A 23,148-nucleotide genomic window follows, 5' to 3' on the forward strand; every position below is an offset into this window, starting at 1 on the left:
TGCTGCTGACACCCAGGCAAACAGGGTCTGGAGTGGACCTCAAGCAATCTCCAACAGACCTGCAGCTGAGGGTCCTGACTGTTAGAAGGAAAACTATCAAACAGGAAGGACACCTACACCAAAACCCCATCAGTACATCACCATCATCATCAAAGACCAGAGGCAGATAAAACCACAAAGATGAGGAAAAAGCAGGGCAGAAAAGCTGGAAATTCAAAAAATAAGAACGCATCTCCCCCGGCAAAGGAGCGCAGCTCATCGCCAGCAACGGATCAAAGCTTGACGGAGAATGACTTTGACGAGATGAGAGAAGAAGGCTTCAGTCCATCAAACTTCTCAGAGCTAAAGGAGGAATCACATACCCAGCGCAAAGAAACTAAAAATCTTGAAAAAAAAGTGGAAGAATTGATGGCTAGAGTAATTAATGCAGAGAAGGTCATAAACGAAATGAAAGAGATGAAAACCATGACACGAGAAATACGTGACAAATGCACAAGCTTCAGTAACCGACTCGATCAACTGGAAGAAAGAGTATCAGCGATTGAGGATCAAATGAACGAAATGAAACGAGAAGAGAAACCAAAAGAAAAAAGAAGAAAAAGAAATGAACAAAGCCTGCAAGAAGTATGGGATTATGTAAAAAGACCAATTCTACGTCTGATTGGGGTGCCTGAAAGTGAGGGGGAAAATGGAACCAAGTTGGAAAACACTCTTCAGGATATCATCCAGGAGAACTTCCCCAACCTAGTAGGGCAGGCCAACATTCAAATCCAGGAAATACAGAGAATGCCACAAAGATACTCCTCGAGAAGAGCAACTCCAAGACACATAATTGCCAGATTCACCAAAGTTGAAATGAAGGAAAAAATTTTAAGGGCAGCCAGAGAGAAAGGTCGGGTTACCCACAAAGGGAAGCCCATCAGACTAACAGCAGATCTCTCGGCAGAAACTCTACAGGCCAGAAGAGAGTGGGGGCCAATATTCAACATTCTTAAAGAAAAGAATTTTAAACCCAGAATTTCATATCCAGCCAAACTAAGTTTCATCACTGAAGGAGAAATAAAATCCTTTACAGACAAGCAAAGGCTGAGAGATTTTGTCACCACTAGGCCTGCCTTACAAGAGACCCTGAAGGAAGCACTCAACATGGAAAGGAACAACCGGTACCAGCCATTGCAAAAACATGCCAAAATGTAAAGACCATCGAGGCTAGGAAGAAACTGCATCAACTAACGAGCAAAATAACCAGTTAATATCATAATGGCAGGATCAAGTTCACACATAACAATATTAACCTTAAATGTAAATGGACTAAATGCTCCAATTAAAAGACATAGACTGGCAAACTGGATAAAGAGTCAAGACCCATCAGTCTGCTGTATTCAGGAGACCCATCTCACACGCAGAGACATACATAGGCTCAAAATAAAGGGGTGGAGGAAGATTTACCAAGCAAATGGAGAACAAAAGAAAGCAGGGGTTGCAATACTAGTCTCTGATAAAACAGACTTTAAACCATCAAAGATCAAAAGAGACAAAGAAGGCCATTACATAATGGTAAAGGGATCAATTCAACAGGAAGAGCTAACTATCCTAAATATATATGCACCCAATACAGGGGCACCCAGATTCATAAAGCAAGTCCTTAGAGACTTACAAAGAGACTTAGACTCCCATACAATAATAATGGGAGACTTCAACACTCCACTGTCAACATTAGACAGATCAACGAGACAGAAAGTTAACAAGGATATCCAGGAATTGAACTCATCTCTGCAGCAAGCAGACCTAATAGACATCTATAGAACTCTCCTCCCCAAATCAACAGAATATACATTCTTCTCAGCACCACATCGCACTTATTCCAAAATTGACCACATAATTGGAAGTAAAGCACTCCTCAGCAAATGTACAAGAACAGAAATTATAACAAACTGTCTCTCAGACCACAGTGCAATCAAACTAGAACTCAGGACTAAGAAACTCAATCAAAACCGCTCAACTACAAGGAAACTGAACAACCTGCTCCTGAATGACTACTGGGTACATAACGAAATGAAGGCAGAAATAAAGATGTTCTGTGAAACCAGTGAGAACCAAGATACAACATACCAGAATCTCTGGGACACATTTAAAGCAGTGAGTAGAGGGAAATTTATAGCACTAAATGCCTACAAGAGAAAGCAGGAAAGATCTAAAATTGACACTCTAACATCACAATTAAAAGATCTAGAGAAGCAAGAGCAAACACATTCAAAAGCTAGCAGAAGGCAAGAAATAACTAAGATCAGAGCAGAACTGAAGGAGATAGAGACACAAAAAACCCTCCAAAAAATCAATGAATCCAGGAGTTGGTTTTTTGAAAAGATCAACAAAATTGACAGACCGCTAGCAAGACTAATAAAGAAGAAAAGAGAGAAGAATCAAATAGACGCAATAAAAAATGATAAAGGGGATATCACCACCGACCCCACAGAAATACAAACTACCATCAGAGAATACCATGAACACCTCTATGCAAAGAAACTAGAAAATCTAGAAGAAATGGATAATTTCCTGGACACTTACACTCTTCCAAGACTAAACCAGGAAGAAGTTGAATCCCTGAATAGACTAATAGCAGGCTCTGAAATTGAGGCAATAATTAATAGCCTACCAACCAAAAAAAGTCCAGGACCAGATGGATTCACAGGTGAATTCTACCAGAGGTTCAAGGAGGAGCTGGTACCATCCTCCTTGGTACCAGGAGGTTCAAGCTGGAGCTGGTACCAGGAGCTGGTACCACTTCTGAAACTATTCCAATCAATAGAAAAAGAGGGAATCCTCCCTAACTCATTTTATGAGGCCAAAATCATCCTGATACCAAAGCCTGGCAGAGACACAACAAAAAAAGAGAATTTTAGACCAATATCCTTGATGAACATCGATGCAAAAATCCTCAATAAAATACTGGCAAACCGGATTCAGCAGCACATCAAAAAGCTTATCCACCATGATCAAGTGGGCTTCATCCCTGGGATGCAAGGCTGGTTCAACATTCGCAAATCAATAAACATAATCCAGCATATAAACAGAACCAAAGACAAGAACCACATGATTATCTCAATAGATGCAGAAAAGGCTTTTGACAAAATTCAACAACCCTTCATGCTGAAAACGCTCAATAAACTCGGTATTGATGGAGCGTACCTCAAAATAATAAGAGCTATTTATGACAAAGCCACAGCCAATATCATACTGAATGGGCAAAAACTGGAAAAATTCCCTTTGAAAACTGGCATAAGACAGGGATGCCCTCTCTCACCACTCCTATTCAACATAGTGTTGGAAGTTCTGGCTAGGGCAATCAGGCAAGAGAAAGAAATCAAGGGTATTCAGTTAGGAAAAGAAGAAGTCAAATTGTCCCTCTTTACAGATGACATGATTGTATATTTAGAGAACCCCATTGTCTCAGCCCAAAATCTCCTTAAGCTGATAAGCAACTTCAGCAAAGTCTCAGGATACAAAATTAATATGCAAAAATCACAAGCATTCTTATACACCAGTAACAGACAAACAGAGAGCCAAATCATGAATGAACTTCCATTCACAATTGCTTCAAAGAGAATCAAATACCTAGGAATCCAACTTACAAGGGATGTAAAGGACCTCTTCAAGGAGAACTACAAACCACTGCTCAGTGAAATAAAAGAGGACACAAATAAATGGAAGAACATACCATGCTCATGGATAGGAAGAATCAATATCGTGAAAATGGCCATACTGCCCAAGGTTATTTATAGATTCAATGCCATCCCCATCAAGCTACCAATGAGTTTCTTCACAGAATTGGAAAAAACTGCTTTAAAGTTCATATGGAACCAAAAAAGAGCCCGCATTGCCAAGACAATCCTAAGTCAAAAGAACAAAGCTGGAGGCATCACACTACATGACTTCAAACTATACTAGAAGGCTACAGTAACCAAAACAGCATGGTACTGGTACCAAAACAGAGATATAGACCAATGGAACAGAACAGAGTCCTCAGAAATAATACCACACATCTACAGCCATCTGATCTTTTTACAAACCTGAGAGAAACAAGAAATTGGGAAAGGATTCCCTATTTAATAAATGGTGCTCGGAAAATTGGCTAGCCATAAGTAGAAAGCTGAAACTGGATCCTTTCCTTACTCCTTATACGAAAATTAATTCAAGATGGATTAGAGACTTAAATGTTAGACCTAATACCATAAAAACCGTAGAGGAAAACCTAGGTAGTACCATTCAGGACATAGGCATGGGCAAAGACTTCATGTCTAAAACACCAAAAGCAATGGCAGCAAAAGCCAAAATTGACAAATGGGATCTAATTAAACTGAAAAGCTTCTGCACAGCAAAAGAAACTACCATCAGAGTGAACAGGCAACCTACAGAATGGGAGAAAATTTTTGCAATCTACTCATCTGACAAAGGGCTAATATCCAGAACCTACAAAGAACTCAAACAAATTTACAAGAAAAAAACAAACAACCCCATCAAAAAGTGGGCAAAGGATATGAACAGACATTTCTCAAAAGAAGACATTCATACAGCCAACAGACACAAGAAAAAATGCTCATCATCACTGGCCATCAGAGAAATGCAAATCAAAACCACAATGAGATACCATCTCACACCAGTTAGAATGGCGATCATGAAAAAGTCAGGAAACAACAGGTGCTGGAGAGGATGTGGAGAAATAGGAACACTTTTACACTGTTGGTGGGATTGTAAACTAGTTCAACCATTATGGAAAACAGTATGGCGATTCCTCAAGGATCTCGAACTAGATGTACCATATGACCCAGCCATCCCATTACTGGGTATATACCCAAAGGATTATAAATCATGCTGCTATAAAGACACATGCACACGTATGTTCATTGCGGCACTATTCACAATAGCAAAGACTTGGAATCAACCCAAATGTCCATCAGTGACAGACTGGATTAAGAAAATGTGGCACATATACACCATGGAATACTATGCAGCCATAAAAAAGGATGAGTTTGTGTCCTTTGTAGGGACATGGATGCAGCTGGAAACCATCATTCTTAGCGAACTATCACAAGAACAGAAAACCAAACACCGCATGTTCTCACTCACAGGTGGGAACTGAACAGTGAGATCACTTGGACTCGGGAAGGGGGACATCACACACCGAGGCCTATCATGGGGAGCGGGGAGTGGGGAGGGATAGCATTGGGAGTTATACCTGATGTAAATGATGAGTTGATGGGTGCAGCACAGCAACATGGCACAAGTATACATATGTAACAAACCTGCACGTTATGCACATGTACCCTAGAACTTAAAGTATAATAATAATAATAATAATAAAAGTAAAAAGTATTCTTGAAGAAGCCAGTGATGACTATATTTCAAGATGAGTAAAAGAGTCAGTAAAGTCATACTAAAGTCATCATGGCCAATTTTTGAAATAGCAGTACCGAAGATAGACGAAGACTACAAATAACTTCATTCATAGGTACAAATGATTTGTTATTTGTCTGAATTCATAAGGAAATATAATCAGACCTATATTACTGTTTGCTACAATATAAACATAAAAGTTTAAACATGAAATCTTCATTATGTAAAAATATTCAGGTAAATTCATTTAGTAAAAAATTTATCTGCCAAGTTTACGGAAATGTTAAATTTTGGTGATAGGTATATGGAAGTTTGTTGTGATAGTGTCTCTACTTCTGTATATGTTTGAAAAAAAAAAATAAATATTTTTTTAAAGCAAAGCATCATTTAAGTGAAAATGGTTTTCAATCTTCCCAAAACACAATGAACTGGAAAATTGATCCAAATATTTCTTTGTTATATAAAGACTATATTAAAATCCTGCAAAGTAAAAGAAAGCAGGCTATATTTGGGGAATAATAAATAGTTCAGCATTGCCAGGACATTAAGTAGGTATGTAGGGGTGAGGAGAAAATCCTGAAAAAATGTGGAAATAAATCTAGATAATGAAAGTGAGAGGTCCACAGATCTAAGTTCAGTCAAATCCAAGTTATGTCAGATATGATTGAAATCTGACAGAATATTGCAGGAAGGAATTGCATATACCTGCTCCATCTAAGATTAGATTTAAAGAAATACAACCATGTGTTTTATACAGAGCTATATCTAAATAAAGTGCCTCCAAAGTCTTTAACAGTGATAATTGAGGACCCAGTACTATAAGGTGATTCAATGATGAAAAACAGGTATTGCACCCAGCCTCTTGGATCTATAGTGTAACTGAAATTAGAGTTCAACAAAGTGAAGTAGAAGAGACACATGGATGCCCGTAAAAGCAAAGACTTTCCTCGGGGGAGAACAGGATATGCACATGAGCACCATAGCATGGTCAGATTTTCATATATTTATTTTGACAGGATTTATTCTAGTCGTTCATTCACTATTCAAAAAGATCATAAAATGAATTTTACTGTCTTATTTTTTAAAATAGTTTTTAGCTGTTGTCTTTAGTCTGCTTGGGCTGCCATAACAAAATACCACCGACTGGGTGGCTTAAACAACAGAAATTTATCTTCTGATGGTTCTAGAAGCTGTAAGTTCAAGGTCAAGGTGCTAGAAGTGTCTGTTTCTGTTGAGGCCTCTCACATTGGCATGCAGATGGCTACCTTCTCACTGTATCTGCTCGTGCCCCTTCCTCTGTGTGCACACTCCTGATGTCTCTCCCTCTTCTTACAAGGACATTAGTCCTATTGGATTAGGGTCCCACCCTTATGACTCTTTTAACCTTATTTACCTCCTTAAAGGCCCTGTCTCCAAATATGGTCACATTGGGGATTAGGACTTCCAAATGCGAGTTTTAAGGGTACATAAGTCAGTCCATACTAGCTTTCAAGCATTAAAGGTCCTCCATTTAAAAGTTGTAATTGGGGCCGCGCGGAGTGGCTCACGCCTGTAATCCCAGCACTCTGGGAAGCCAAGGCGGGCAGATCACTTGAGGCCAGGAGTTTGAGAACAACCTGGCCAATATGATGAAACCCCATCTCTACTAAAAATACAAAAATTAGCCAGCATGGTGGCACATGCCTGTAGTCCCAGCTACTCAGGAGGCTGAGGCAGGAGAATCGCTTAAACCTGAGAGGTCGAGGTTGCAGTGAGCTGAGATCGCACCACTGCACTCCAGCCTGGATGACGGAGCAAGACTCTGTCTGAAAAAAAAAAAAAAAAAAAATGGCCGGGCGCGGTGGCTCAAGCCTGTAATCCCAGCACTTTGGGAGGCCAAGACGGGCGGATCACGAGGTCAGGAGATGGAGACCATCCTGGCTAACACGGTGAAACCCCGTCTCTACTAAAAAATAGAAAAAACTAGCCGGGCGAGGTGGCGGGAGGTGGCGGGCGCCTGTAGTCCCAGCTACTGGGGAGGCTGAGGCAGGAGAATGGCGTGAACCCGGGAGGCGGAGCTTGCAGTGAGCTGAGATCCGGCCACTGTACTCCAGCCTGGGCGACAGAGCGAGACTCCGTCTCAAAAAAAAAAAAAAAAGAAAAAAAAAGTTATAATTGGACATATAAGCCAAAAGCTAGGTTAATGGGTACAAAAACATAGTTTGCAAAAGACCTAGTGTGTGGTAGGACAACACGATGATTAGAGTCAAAAATAAATTAATTGTACATTAAAAATATCTAAAAGAGTGTAATTGGATTGTTTGTAACACAAAGAATAAATACCTAATGGGATGGATATCCCATTTAGCTTGATGTAATTGTTATGCATTGCATGCCTGTATCAAAATATCTCATGTACCCCAGAAGTATATACACCTACTGTGCACACACAAAAATTAAACATAAATGAAAAACAAACAGAAGAAAAAGCTAGGAAAAAGTATGAAGAGTGATAAGAGGATAGAATTTAAATAGTAAAATAAATAATTTTTGAGTTTTAGAATTAGATCAAATTCATCCAGCCACCCACAGAAGGCACTGCTCTCAGTGCGTGGAGGGGAGAGATTGAAGAGCATGTGCATGAGTATACGTGCTTGCATTTAGTCCTTATCAGCTGCTCCTCCTGTCTTCAATTACTTTGTACTTAGAAAGTCTCTTATAAATGTGCATAAATCTTTTATATAATTTTACTAAATATATATTTTCACATTAAAGTTGGAGAAAAAAGACTAAAATATAGAGTGTTAAAAATTACCAAAGAGAGTATAACTTTGAAAAGATTATGATAGTATTTAATTCATAATTTTGCCTCTGTTATACCCTGTCTAAAGATATGAATTTAGATTTCAGAATAAATATTTAATGTTATCTTTCATTTTGGGATATGGTTGAGCCAATAGTAAAATATGATATGTATTTTTTACTCTTTAGAATTCATTTATTTCACAATACAGTTTTAGGTGTTTAGGGAGGTACATTAACTCATTCATACCACGAAGCAGGAGAGTAAAGTCTCATTTATTTGTTCCTTACCAAGCCATGGTGCTGCGCTGATGGTTTTATTTGTTCCATGATATTGTTTCTTTTTTTTTTTTTTTTTAACTCAGTTTGCTAATTTACTTTTGTGAAAACCTATTATAGGAATGCTTAAGATATTAATACTTAAAACTGTTTCATGAACATCAAATGAATTAAATTCTATAATTACAACATTCATATCTACTTCTACAACTATGTCATGAAAGATGTCTGTACTTGGAAGTAACAAATCCAGATTTCAGTTAAAATGCTTTGTATTCCATAGTTTTTATTAACCTATATGATTTCTACTAAGATTATCTATTAATAATTCAGTGAGCTTGAAATACACATTGCTATACTACTAAAATGGAAGATATAATTCCTTTTTAGATTTTGCTGCATACACTGTATTAATTTATAAATTTGAAATATAGATATATATTTAAATGTCTACTATGAATAATAGGAAATTTCTGTATAAACTTGCACTGTTCTCCCTGTTTGAATACAAATTACTTTTGGTAAAATACAAAAGCTGTCCATTGGTAGAAACAGCTCTTGCCAATTTGCCTCTAGGAATTATTTCTCTTTCGATGTGATTTATTTGGCACCAAGCAGTCCCAGGAGTAGCACTCTGCTCAGATTTTGATCAGAGATGCAAACTGGAATTTCTGGGCACTCTTTGGATTTCCTAGGTATGATATGATGTAGTTAGAGTATCATTAAATGACCATTTGATCTTTTAAAATAAAATTAAGCTTTTTTCTCAATTCAAGGGGACTTATCAACAAAGAAAATATTCCTTCTGGGTTCAACCACCTTGATGATTGTATTTTGAATACTCAGGAAGTCGAAAAAGTACACGAAAATACTTCTGGTTGTGTTGGAGAAAGGAGCAAACCTAAACGTCAGAAATCCAGTACTAAACTTTCTGAGCTCCATGACAATCAAGATGGTCTTGTGGTAAGTGAATATGTCTATAAAATTTTACTTGTTAGGAAATATTACGTCTCTTTTCTTTGCTTTGTAAAAAAATTAAAAGTAATTTCAGTCTTCAGTTTTATAACATTATAGAATATGAGTTCTGGAAGAGACCTTAGAGCTACTAAGTGTATATATATTTGTATTTCTTTTTAATGAATACAAAAATTAAGGCTGAGAAATATTATGTTCTACAGAGGAACAAGAGACACCACACACTGATTTCCATTGGGTTTTTTCTCATTTTTTTCAAGCATTTTTAAATTTTGTTTTTGAAATAAAATTGCCCATAAAGCATTTTTTCTTCTTTTTCCCCATTCTATTTGTTCTTGTCTAAATGAATATGTTTTATAAATTAATGAATGAACTTAAAGCAAGGTGAAATGCACAGTGAAAGAGGATCAGCTATCTTCGTGTTCAGATACCTCTTCGTGTTCAGAAATTTCATTTCAAAGCTATACTCTTTTAAAGTATTTTCTTCCAAGTTAATCAGAAACAAAAAGAAACTAATCCCTACGTAGTTGCCTCAGACCTGAATCTTGGATCATTAATTCAATACATAGTATACGTTTTTACAAGTGGTTTAATCAATGGCTAAATATTTGTTCAGTGTAACTATTAACATTCATCATCCTTCTTCCTTTATGCGTTAGTTTCTCTGAAAAATAAGCAACAAAGTCTATCCCTTTAGTTAAAAAAAACAACAAAGCCAAAAACCTGGAGATAAATGTTATAACGTGACAGGAACTGGAATCCCTAATGAAAACAGACAATATCCTCTCTTACTGTTTGGTGTGCACATCCTCTGAAGTACTTTGTCTCTGACCAGTTCTTAGCTCCATGCTGTGTTTTTCATACATTCAATAAAATTCACGGGCCACCTATTTTCTCATTGTCAATATCTGCATGTGCTCGGAGAAGATTTCTAATTTTTCCATAAGTAAAATATACATAAATGCAAGTCTAGGATTGTTTCCCCCATAATGTCTCAATGCATGGTTTCTGGAAGTAAACTGATCAGCTAGAATGGACAGAAGTAATCATCTGCCTCAGACTTATGTCTGGTACAATTCTCAAAATAAAGAATTTAAAGTTTGGAATCATGACACACTTTTTGAACCCTGATAATTTCGTTTTTGTTGCTAAAAGTAAATATTTAAATAAAATAAATGTTATTAACGTCATTAGCTCTCTATTTGGCCCATGATTTGCTTATCTGCCAAAGAGATATCTGGTGACTGGAAGTCTGAGACTTGGCTTTATAGTGTGAAAAGAAGCTATGAAGCAGGCTTCTCAGTTTGAATCCCTTTTTACGTTCATTTAACCCATTAATTTTTTCCACCAGGAATAGTATCATAAGTTAGTTAGATGGTAATAGTTAATAGATGTGGAAAAGTACATATACTCCTTAGAATATGTGTTTACTGATAAAACTATGGACATGGTCTGTGCTGAAAAACATTGGGATGGAAGATCCTAATTCCATTTGGGGTTTTTTATGTGAAAGAACTTGCCCCTACCTCAGTTGCCAGTTTCCCCATTCCAGGATTGTGCCTGTCACATGTGAGCTCAGTGGACCATGTCTTTGTTGCAATGAATAACTTAAAACCCTGCCAATACAACTTAGAAGAAAAACTTCCTCATCTCTAAAGTGAGGGTGTTCTCAAAGATGTTTTCCAATTCTTATATTCCACGAATTTAAACATCTAATCTTCTCAAGTAACCACAAAGCAAAGAGCCAGGGAATACAACAAAGACTAGTGTTGGCCGGGCGCGGTGGCTCAAGCCTGTAATCCCAGCACTTTGGGAGGCCGAGACGGGCGGATCACGAGGTCAGGAGATCGAGACCATCCTGGCTAACACGGTGAAACCCCGTCTCTACTAAAAAATACAAAAAAAAAAACTAGCCGGGCGAGGTGGCGGGCGCCTGTAGTCCCAGCTACTCGGGAGGCTGAGGCAGGAGAATGGCGTAAACCCGGGAGGCGGAGCTTGCAGTGAGCTGAGATCCGGCCACTGCACGCCAGCCTGGGCCACAGAGCCAGACTCCATCTCAAAAAAAAAAGGACAAAAAAAAAAAAAGACTAGTGTTAAGACTACATCCTGAAAGTTAAGTTATGTATCTTCACTTCCCCCTTATTTTTAACCTTCTAATTCTACTTTCCCCAACTCTCCTCCAAAACCTTTCCCTAGCCCATTTTAAGTTCTTTACATTCTGACCAAACATTTGTTTCTATTGCTTAAAAAAATTATACATAATTATATGTCTTCTATGTGGCAGGAAATAGTTTAGATCCTGTGGATACAGTAATGAGAAAAACATGTAACAATTCCTGCCTTCCTGGAGCTTACATTCTAGTCAGGGAAGCAGACAATGACCAAGATAAATAAGTAAAGAATAAAGTATATTAGGTAGTGATAACAACTAGAAAGAAAAAATATCTAGGGAATGGGGACAGGAACTGTGAGGGGGCAAGGGATGCAGTTTTAAATGGAATAACCAGAGGAGACCTCTCCGAAAATTTGACACTTGAGTATAAAGAACTAGAGGAAGTAAGGAAGCAAGCCTTACTGATGGAATCACAGGTGCAAGGGCTTTGAGACAATTGTTTTCTGGAATATTCAAGGAACCACAGAGACACCATTATGGTTGGAAAAGAGTGAGCAAAGTGAAAGAGGTAATGGAAAGGCAGGGCACACTAAATAGGTCCTTATAGATCATTGTATAGATCAAGGGTCCTTATAGGACCCCTCCTTTATTCTGGGTGAGATGAGAAGCCATTGAGTTCTCAGTAGAACAGTGACCTGGCTTACTTAAATTTGTTGATGTTTTGTTGAGAATAGACAGTAAGCAGGCAAGGGCAGAAGCAGAGAGACCAGTTAGGAGTCATTACAGTCATCTGGGTTTGAGATGATGATGGTTTGAACTGAGGTGATACAAGAGCCAGCTATATGGACTCACGGGCTATACCCTGCACTGGTCTAGGGAGCACTGTTCCCATCAACTAAAACATGAATTGTTCCCCCTGGGAGTTGTGCACTGCAGTGGTCATGAGGTGGGGTAAGAAAATGAATGTATTCTGAAGATAGAATTGACAAAATCACCTGACAGATTCTATGTGGGGTATGAAAGCAAAAGAGGAGTCAAAGATGATTCCAAGATTTTTGGCCTGAGCAGCCGGGAGACTGGTGTTGCCAATTTACTGAGATGAGGTAGATAGAAGTTTTGGGAGTCATATCCTAAGTTCAGTTTCTGACATGGAAAGACTGAGCTGCCCATTAGACATCTAAGAGGAGAGATATTAGAGAGGCAACTGGGCTTCTGGGCCTAGAGTTTCGGGAGAATGTCCTCCTTAGAGATACAAATGTGGGAGTCATGAGCATTATAAATGACATTTAAAGCCAATACACTGGCTGAGATAACCAAGGGAGTGAATTTGGATAGAAAAGGCCTTCTCACAAGGCCTTGAGGCAGAGAATGGGGAGATGAGAAGCCAGCAGAAGAAACTTAAGAAGCAGCAGCCAGAAAACTAGAAGAAAAATGAGGTAAGTTTGGTATCTTAGAAGCCAAGTAAGCAAGGGTCTCAAAGAGGAAGGAGAATCAGATGATAGGTCAAGTAGAAGACTGCGAGTTTGACCATTGAAATTAGCAAAATGTAGCTCCCTGGTGATCTTAGTAAGAACAGTGTTGGTAGGAAGATGGCAGCAAGAGCCATTTTCAGGAGAAGATGGTAGGAGAGTAACTGAAGACAGTGAGTGAATGGCTTCACAGTGTTCTTGCTGGCCCACAGCACAGCCAAAGAGGAGAATATGGTGTAGACCTGGAAAAGCATCTTACAGATGTGGTGTCTTTACAATGGGAACTATCTGGCTCCTTTCTCCCTCTGTCCTTTTGCCTCTTGAGGATATCATGATCAGCAGAGACTGAGAAACTACTGATAATTCAGAGCTCAGCAATCGGGGCAGTGAAGTATCAGTCTGGGCATCAGACTGCACTGCCTTACCTCAAATTATTGCCACAATTTCAACCTTTCCCTTTCCTTAAACCCCAAGCTCATACCTGTGCCCTTCCTTCTCTCCCAGAAGAAAACCTTATCTCTTCTTTTACTTTGAAGAGCTGAAATAACCAGCTTCTGTTTCAACTTCCCTCACTTCACTTCCAAATTTCTCTAGCTCTCTGCCTATTTTATTTTCTTTCCTGCTCAAATGACAAAGTAAGTTTCCTAAATTCTAAGACTAACCTCTAAGGTGAAAAGTATCTTTGGAAATTCTATTTTTAACATCCATCTCCCAGCCTACCTCACACAGGCATAAAAACATATTTACACATACACACTTCCTCTCTATTGGCTCATCTCCATTGGCTTAGGGAAAAAAAAGTCTATCTCCAAACTTCCGCTCTAGGGCAGAGTTTAATACTTTGAGTCAAAAATCACAACACATTCATGCATTTTATCCAATAATCCTCCTTCTGCTACTCTGTTCTAGGTGCATAATCCTTTTTTGTTTGTTTGTTTGTTTGTTTGTTTGTTTGAGATGGAGTTTCACTCTTATTGCCCACTGGAGTGCAGTGACGCGATCTCAGCTCGCTGCAACCTCCCCCTCCTGGGTTCAAGCGATTCTCCTGCCTCAGCTTCCCGAGTAACTGGGTTTGCAGGTGCACACTACTACGCCCAGCTAATATTTGTATTTTAGTAGAGATGGGGTTTCACCATGTTGGCCAGGCTGGTCCCGAACTCCTGACCTCAATTGATCTGCCCGCCTTGGCTTCCCAAAGTGCTGAGATTACAGGCATGAGCCACCACACCCAGCCACTAGGTGTATAATCTTAAATATTGAAAAAACCATATGTATTAATTTGCTCACTGCAAGGCTATTTATAATCATGGAGAATTAGAAGCAATTTAAATGTTCAAAAGTAGAAGAGCAGACGAGTAACATTAATATGTCAACTCAATAAAATATTCTGCAATGATTCAAAATTATAGTTATGAAGATTATATAATAAAATAGAAAATATTTGACAAGTTATATTTTAAGTGCTTTGCATATATTCTCAATTTTAACCCTCCCAATAATCCATAGGTAGATATTGTTATTCCCATTCTAATCATGAGGAAAATTAGGCACAGGAGATTAAACAACTAGGTCACACATAAGTGGTGGAGCTGGGATTCCACTGTACTGCCCTTCAATATAAAAATAGGTTATGAAGCATTATCTCCAGTGCATGCACATATATATATGACATATTCATTCCTAGGAAAAAAGGCTAAAAGGATATATAGCTAAAAGTGATTGTATGATTGCATTATGGTGGTGGCAGTAGTATTAGAGGTAATTGTTTCTCTTCTCTCCACATATGTTCTGTGTGATTATATGAATTCTATAATATTACATTTAATATATAAAAAATACAAACAAAGTCTATAGGTCTCTTATTTATGAACAACTTCCTTTTAGTTTCAGGTGTACATGAAATCTCAGTCAAGGTTCAAGAAAGGAGAATAGGTCTTATAATCATACCTGAATTTCAGTTCCAGCTATCTCACTTCATAGCTATGGCAAGTAAAGCACGTTACTTAGCCTTTTACTTCATCTGCAAAATAGAAGCTTTTTGTGAGATTGTGTTTTTTTTGTGAGATTTAAATGCAACTAAATGTGCTAAAGAAGAGGTAAAACTGAACACGGTAAATATGTTTCTGCTCCCTCTGCTCTGATGGCCAATCTCTTTTCATTTTACCATCACACATTTTGAACAGTCTGTACTTGTTAGTTTCAGTTCTTCTATTTTTTTTAAGAGGCAGAGTCTCACTCGTCATCTAGCCTGGAGTGCAGTGGCATGATCAAAGCTCACTGCAACACCCAACTCCTGGGCTTAGGGGATCCTCCTGCCCCAGCCTCCCAAGTAGCCAGGACCATAGGCATGCGCCACCACACCTAGCTAATTTTTAAAATGTTTTGTAGAGACAGAGTTTCACTATGTTGCCCAGGCTGGTCTCAAACTTCTGGCCTCAAGTGATCCTCCCACCTCAGCCTCCCAAAGTGCTAGGATTACAGGAGTGAGGTGCCACGCCCAGACCCCATTCTTCTTTGCATATTTATACATCAATCCCTATAGTCTAGATTCCACTCCCAACCCCAATCCAAACCCCAACCCCAATCCAAACCCCAACCCCGTTCTCTACAGATTTTTTCTTCATGTCTCTACTGGTCTTTTGTGCTATCACTGGTCCCTGTGCTATGACTTCATCTAGTTCTTGGCCTCCTCAAGGCCTTGGGGTGTTTGATACTTTGTGGCTCTTTGTCTGAACCCTTTCTCACTGGGTCTCAATGATGGTTGACCTCTCCTTGTCCTCATACCACAATGACTGTTTTCTTCTTTGCTGTATCCTTCCCTGGCTAAGCTCCCATAAATCATGCTTGGATTTAAATGTTACCTAGATTTTTGTCTCATATCTCTTTTCTATCTGAACTTTCAGAGCTTCTCCAGTTCCATGGTTTCAGTTGTCACCTCTCTACAAATGACTTACAAATTAACATTTGATGGATTCTGTCTGCAGTTCACCCTAGAGAATACTTTAAAGTCAACATGTTGAAACCAAACTCATCATCTTCTCCTCAATCTCTTTTTCATTCAAGAGTCCCATCTGATTCAATCACATCATCGTCTCCTTAGTCATTTTCCAAGTCCTTTCCTTTTCCTCACCTCCATCCTTCTTTCAACATTTCAATCATTTGTCAAATTTAGTTGATTCTGCTTTTTATAAAGATATTATGTGCATCTCCTTTCCCTTTTTTGTATTGCCATTACATAGCTGAGGCTCTTATTATAACTAATTTGGAATATTGAAACAGCCAGCCAACATGTCTCCAAGCCTCTACTCACTTTCCTCTCCAGAACATGTCTGCTGCTACAAAACAATTATCTACATAACGCAGCAATTTTCAACCATTGTTTTCAGTGTAACACAACTCAGCAAGAACTCCTGTCAAAAACTACATGATCGTGATTTTCTAGGTGGTATCAAATAATAATGTAAAAAAGTCCAACAATGTGAACCACTGACTTAAAATTATTTATTCCTTCAATCACACAACAGCTAACTACATGACAAGCACTATTTTCAACACTAAGGACACAATGTGATCAAAACAGACACACACTCTACCTTCCTGAAGTTTACAGTCTCATAAAATGAGATAGATAGGAAAGAAATATCTAGTCAGATGGCAGTACCTGCTGTGGAGAGAAATAAGGCAGGGTAAAGAGTATGGAAAGTGGTAAGAGGTAAAGGATCGACATCCTAGAGGACATTCATGTCAGGCCTCACTGAAAATGATGCTTGTGCAGAGACCTGAAGGAGTTGAGGCAATGAGCCATCAGGATATCTGGGGTGAGAAAATCTAGGCAGAGGGAGAAGCATGCTGAGCCTTTGAGGACAGGGAAGAGGTGGCCATGGTTAGAACATAGTTGAGAGGAGCATTGTAGGAGATGAGATCAAAGATGTAGCAGAGGTCCTGATCACCTAAGGCTTCATAACCATTTTTAGGACTTTAGCAGTTACCTTAAGTAGGATGAGGAGCCACAGAAGATTGAGAGGGGAAGGAAGCCATTTTGTGGCATACTTTATAAAAGGATCACTATGGCAACTGTGTTAAGTATAGTGTATGGGGTGATGAGAAATGGATAAGGACTAAAGTAAAATAATTGACATAATCTAGTAAAGAATTCAAGTAGGCAGTTAGATATATTAATCTGGAGGTCAAGGGAGAGATGAAATAAATAATTTTGGAAGTCTTTGGCACACAGTTGGTTTTTAAACCCTTGAGAGTGGATAAGCTGACACCAAAGGACCGAGTGCAAAGGGTAAAAATAAAGGTTCCAAGGACTAAGCCCTGAGACATACCAACATTTAGGGGGTAAGCAGATGAGAAGGGAGCACCACAAGGGACTAAGAAGGAGCTGCCGCCAATCTCCAGTGCAACATGAAGGCAAGAGCCTCATTAGATTTAGGTCCAGAGAAAATCAGAAGAAAGAAATTGGAATAGGGAGTGAGTGATAATTTCACATATATCTAGCTAACCCACAGCTACCTTGATGGGAGCTCTGTCGGTGGGAAGAGGCAGGAAGAGCCTGATTAAGTGGATTCAAGAAAGCCTAAGAGGAAATGAGTTGGATACTACAAGTATGGAAAGTCTTTGAACACGTTTTGCCTTACAGGGGGGAAGAAAAACGAGGTAGCAGTTGGAGAGAATACAAGCTGAAGACAGTTTTTAGAAGGCAGTGATGTTACAGAATATTTGTATAAGACAAGCCAATGGAGAGGCGGAGATGACGATGCAAGAGAGATCCATTGCAGGAGCAGTGTTCTTGATGGGGGATAGGGGATGGAACCTGATGGACAAGTGGAGTGGTGTGATCATAGATCACTTTGATCTAAAGACCATCTCATCAAGAACTCCAACAACTTTCCCCCACTGCCTCCTTTGCATAACACCAAAGGTCTATCTTTGTGTTCTAACCACAGCCCACATTTCATCTATGAAAAGTGAATACTCTTCTAACTTGTATCAGCCTCTTCATGTTTATGCACACATCTAGGATTCCTTTCCACTTTGTACTATTGAGTAAGGAAAGAAGGCTATACATATTCAGTAGAAGCCGTACTTCGAGTATCCATGCAACCATCTGGATTTTTACTTTCAGTAAGTATAGTATTCTATACTTACATGAGATATTCAACACTTTTGTTATAAAATGGGCTTTCTGTTAGGTGATTTTGCCCAATTGTAAGCTAATTTAAGTGTTCTGACCATGTTTAGGCTAGGCTAAGGTATGCCATTCAGTAGGTTAGGTGTACTAAAAGCATTTTTGGCTTATGATATTTTCTAATTACCATGGGTTTATTGGGATATAACCTCCATGGTAAGTTGAAGAGCGTCTGTACCTGGTGAAGCATTGTATTGGCTGATCTGGAAGCCACACATATCACTTCTCACATCCCATTGGAGAGCAGTCAGTCACATGGTTGTACCTGATCACAAGAGAGACTGGGAAATGTATTGTTGCTGGGCATCTACTTTATGACGGTGGAAGAAGCGTAGCATGGGTTTGGGTGGACAACTGGTAAACTCTTCATAGGCATCCTTTATGATACCAGTAGTTCTTTTTTAATATGGATGAGCTTATAAAATTTTAAGCAATAAAACATAAAATGTACAAAAGGGTACAAAAAGGAATTCAAATATGCCATTAATCCTTTCTTAACGAGACTATCAAATATTCTCCTTCTCTTAGAGCTCAAGGTTAGAATAATGAACCTGTTTTGACTAACAGCATTCCTGTAGCCTTCAGATTGAGCTGTTTGTATATTGAGAGAGGCATTTTTGTGTGTGTCCTCTATTAAAGCTTTGTCAGCATTTTACAGTTTTAGAAGATGAATTTGTTTTTGTTCCAAGTGTTTTTAAGTGCTTCAGTCAGTGGTCAAACAGGTTTTGAGCCTAGCTTTCAACACCAACACAGAGAGGGAGAAAGAAAAATAATCGAAAATAAATTCCACAGTCTAAAATGAACTTTTATCAAGGCTTTTGCTCTTTTAGACTTGAGGTTATCTTTATAATTAAGGAGAATGGTTTTTAAAATTTAGTTCCTCTGACACCCCAAAATTATCAAAATAAATTATGCCACAGTGATTCTGTGTTTTGAAAGTCATTGATAGGACTTATATGAGTCAGAATTTTATGGATTATAAACTAGGCTTTATCTGGTTGAAAAAAATCGCAACACAAGAAGCAACTTTATTAAATTAGACCTAAAGTCACAATCTGTTCTTTCCTGCTTTTTAAAAATTACCTATTACCTTTAAAAGATCCCAAATTTAGAAGAGGAATTAAAATAAAAGTTAATATAATAAAACACTTCCACAATATTCTGTTACTTCAACATCTAATCAATAAAAACATTAATGGACTACTCTTTTACCACACCTGGTAGAGATATGTTTGGGACATAAAACAGTTTAAAACCTTCAAAAGACAATGACTCAATATTTTCTTGTAAGACAAGTACTATTAGCACCTGGAGCACATCTGAAGGTCTACTTCTCAAAAGCATTCTGCATTTCAGCATTATTTTGACCTGTACATTACACTTTTCCCTTCCCTCATCTTAGTGAAGTAGAGAGATTACTGATCTATTTCTTTATCTTAATCATTCCTCCCTAACCCCAAAACAAAGAATACAAATTAGAATCTACAAAATGTATTGTGCCCATGGAAATACATAGTTTTGTTACTGTACTCATAGATGTTTACTACCCTTGTTAGTTTGATTCTGAAAAAAAAAAAAAAAAAAAAATGCTTTCCCGGTTGTAACATTCTTCAGATTTTCCATTTCCAAAAGGTATAGGTGCATCCCAGCTACCTTAGAAAAGGAACACTGTGTACCTGCATGCTGTTTTAGTGAAACCAGACAATGAATATTCAGCAGGCTCAAATGTGTACAGAAATAACATGACAATTAGAATTACTAAAAAGCCTTAGAGAAGAATATTGAACAATATTGGAAATCAGCCTTTGTGAATTACATCTACAAAACCTCAAGTCGTTGGAGAGTTCTTAAACTTATGGATAAAACATGTAAAAAGTGGTAGGGATGGAGTTGAAGAAGTTAATACTTGTTTTAACCTGGAGGTCAGCTAAGCTTTCTCACATCTCACAACTGCTTTTTGCAAAGCTGTCTATTGTGTGACCTAACTGACTTTATTCTGTAGTTCCTAACGCCTGTTTCAGTTATATTTTGGTTCCTCTGTTTAGGAAAAAAAAAAAAGAAAAAAGCCATCTTCTAACCTTCTAACATCTTCTAACTGAAATATCTCTAAATTTATATAATGCTATTATGTTTTATTTTCTGTTCACTCTTATTCTTTCTGAATATTTCTTTTTTATTTTATTTTTTTCTTTTAAGCTATCTCCTACAGGAAGGATCTGAATATTTCTTAGCCTTGATCTGAAAATGATTAGTTCTTTGGAAATAGTCATTTACATGTAATTATGAATGTATCATTTCATTGGCGCTGCTGTGAAATGAACTGAAGATAGAGGGTTGTGCTTTCCTTTGGAATTCATGTTTCAGAGCTTTAGGAAAACCTAATACTATTGCACTAGATCTTACACAAAAGATTCTGATAATCTATTGAAGATTACCAATGAGAACAAAGATTCTTTGTCATAGATACATCCCTCTTCATCAGGAAAGTCACATTCAGGTAATAAGAGCAATTATTCTTGATTTAATGGGAGCCATTTTATAAAGGCCTCTTCTAACTCAAACTTTAGAGGTATGAATAAAATTGAATGTTGTAATTTTTAATTTCTCAGATCCATTCTAAAATTATCTAAGTGTGTAAATTGATGCTCAGTATTCTAGTATTCTAATGGCAGACACAAACACTGTATTTCCTGTTCTTCGGAGAGTGTCTTGACTGTGAACAAATAACAGTAAAATATTTTCCTTGGAGACATTATAACAAACATCTTGGAGATATTATAACAAATAACAATAAAATGTTTTTCTTGGTTCAGAAACAATAACATCAACAATTCATTAATTATATTATTAACAGTATTCATTAAACGTACCAGGCATTATTCTATTTTTTTTTTTTTTTTGAGACGGAGTCTCTCAGTGTTGCTAGTCTGGAGTGCAGTGGCGCAATCTCGGCTCACTGCAACCTCCGCCTCCCAGGTTCAAGCAGTTCTCCTGCCTCAGCCTCCCAAGTAGCTGGGACTGCAGGCACGTGCCACCACACCCAGCAAATTTTTGTATTTTTAGTAGAGATGGGGTTTCACTTTGTTGGTCAGGATGGTCTCAATCTCTTGACCTCGTGATCTGCCCGCCTCAGCCTCCCAAAGTGCTGGGATTACAGGTGTGAGTCACCGCGCCAATCATTATTCTAGTACTTTATGTATCACTTTATTTAATCCTCATGACCACCCTATGTTAACTATTGTTGCCATCTTCATTTTCCAGATGAGGAAATTAAGGCTGAAGTAGGGTCATACAATTGGCAAATGGTGGAACTGGAATTCTAACCCAAGTATTCTGATTCAGAGTCACCGTCATAACTATTATGTTATGATATCTCTCTTTGTTTCTATTCTTTAATGGAGCCCAGGGTGTCAAACTGAGAATTCCAGGCAGATTGGCCAAACCAACATAAATGGAAAATAATTCAGCTATCTACCAAGCCAAAGATTAGTTTTCTATTCTAATTATGTGTTTATTTTGTGGAGATCGTTGTAAATGCCAACTTCATGGGATTATTGTGAACCTTAATTAGATTTACTTAGTAAAGGGTTTTATTATAATGGAATGTTATTGATATGTAGATGAACATATGTTACTTTCATATATGCATAATTTACTTTGATGACACAGGATGAGTGGATTATGCTTAATATCCTTTTAATGCAGATATAAATCTGAGTTAACAAAATTCAGGTCCAAATTTCCAAGGCAGCTTTGTTTTTGAGTTTGCTGAATTCAGATATTCTGTTTGCTTATGTGTAATCTCCCTTCAAGGAAATGGCTTACTTATTCTGTTCCAGTCACCTGAATGATATTTAGAAAGCATTGGCCATATTCACAGAGGCAGTCAAAAAAATCTTACATATATGCCTCCTGGTAAGCAGTAACCCTACCTGGTCAGCTGAAAATGCATACTATTCAAATTAGGTTTTCTGTCTTTTTCCATCTTGGCTAATATAAAGATTAACATTAAATATTGTAGAAAGGTTCTTAAATTTTCATTTCTGTTTATAGATATTTTACAGCTTATGTATAAGCTACATGTTACTCTAGATAATATTAGCAGTACACACTAAGTATGTATGTGTGTGTGCATATATGTATGTATATATACATATATGTGTATACTCCACCTTCAATTTTATCAATATACACTGAATATATATAAATGTGTGTATGCATATATATATATACATTCTTAAACATATATATATAGAGAGAGAGAGAGAGAGAGAAAATGTTACATCAGTTTCTGATGAGATTCGAGGTCAGATTCCTCAATTCTAAGTCTGACCCACCCTGATTCTGTAACAATCTGGGTTTTGCTATTTAGCTGTCCAAAGTGGATAATACCTAAGAGAGACATTATAGGGCACAATGGCCATTTCTGTGATGCTGTCACATATCTTTGTTAAAAGGATGATAAAGTTCAATAGACAATTCTATGAAAGTAGGATATAATAAACTGTCATAATTTTACTAGTTTAAACAAAGATAAAAATATGAGGACTAGAATTAGTTTATATACACATATTATGTGATTTTTCTATTTTAAAGAAAGGAGGGTCTGCATTGCATATTTCTTACCATTCCTGTTGGACAACCAATAATGGTTCTGTTACAGAATATGGAAAGTCTAAATTCCACTGAATCTCATGAGAGAACCAGACCTGATGGTTTTGAACGGATGTCCGATGAAAGGTAATTTTAGAATTATCTCCTAATATTCTTTCCAAGGGCAGGAAAAGGTTATTTTCATGTAATGCAATGTGAATTATAAGAACTAAAAAGAATGGATTTAAAGGACTATATATTTACCAGCAATATTTTATAGCAAGGAAAATGCTTAGAATGGAAAATCTATCACAGTGCTATTGAAGGCAAATAACTATAGTCATGTTTAT

At 37.7% G+C, this 23,148-nt stretch overlaps 1 protein-coding gene across 6 annotated transcripts in view; it reads left to right on the forward strand.

Moving 5' to 3' along the window:
- FAM13A (family with sequence similarity 13 member A) overlaps window positions 1–23,148 on the forward strand; it is a 329,503-nt gene that overhangs the window by 265,648 nt on the left and 40,707 nt on the right. For all 6 annotated transcript variants that reach the window (XM_025385808.1, XM_025385807.1, XM_025385809.1 and 3 more), the window contains 2 exons: window positions 9,231–9,417; window positions 22,869–22,945. In XM_025385808.1, coding sequence (XP_025241593.1) covers window positions 9,231–9,417; window positions 22,869–22,945 — 264 coding nt within the window. The remainder of the gene's footprint in view (window positions 1–9,230; window positions 9,418–22,868; window positions 22,946–23,148) is intronic.

The sequence above is a fragment of the Theropithecus gelada genome, chromosome 5 (assembly GCF_003255815.1).
Source record: "Theropithecus gelada isolate Dixy chromosome 5, Tgel_1.0, whole genome shotgun sequence".
NCBI classification, from domain to species: domain Eukaryota; kingdom Metazoa; phylum Chordata; class Mammalia; order Primates; family Cercopithecidae; genus Theropithecus; species Theropithecus gelada.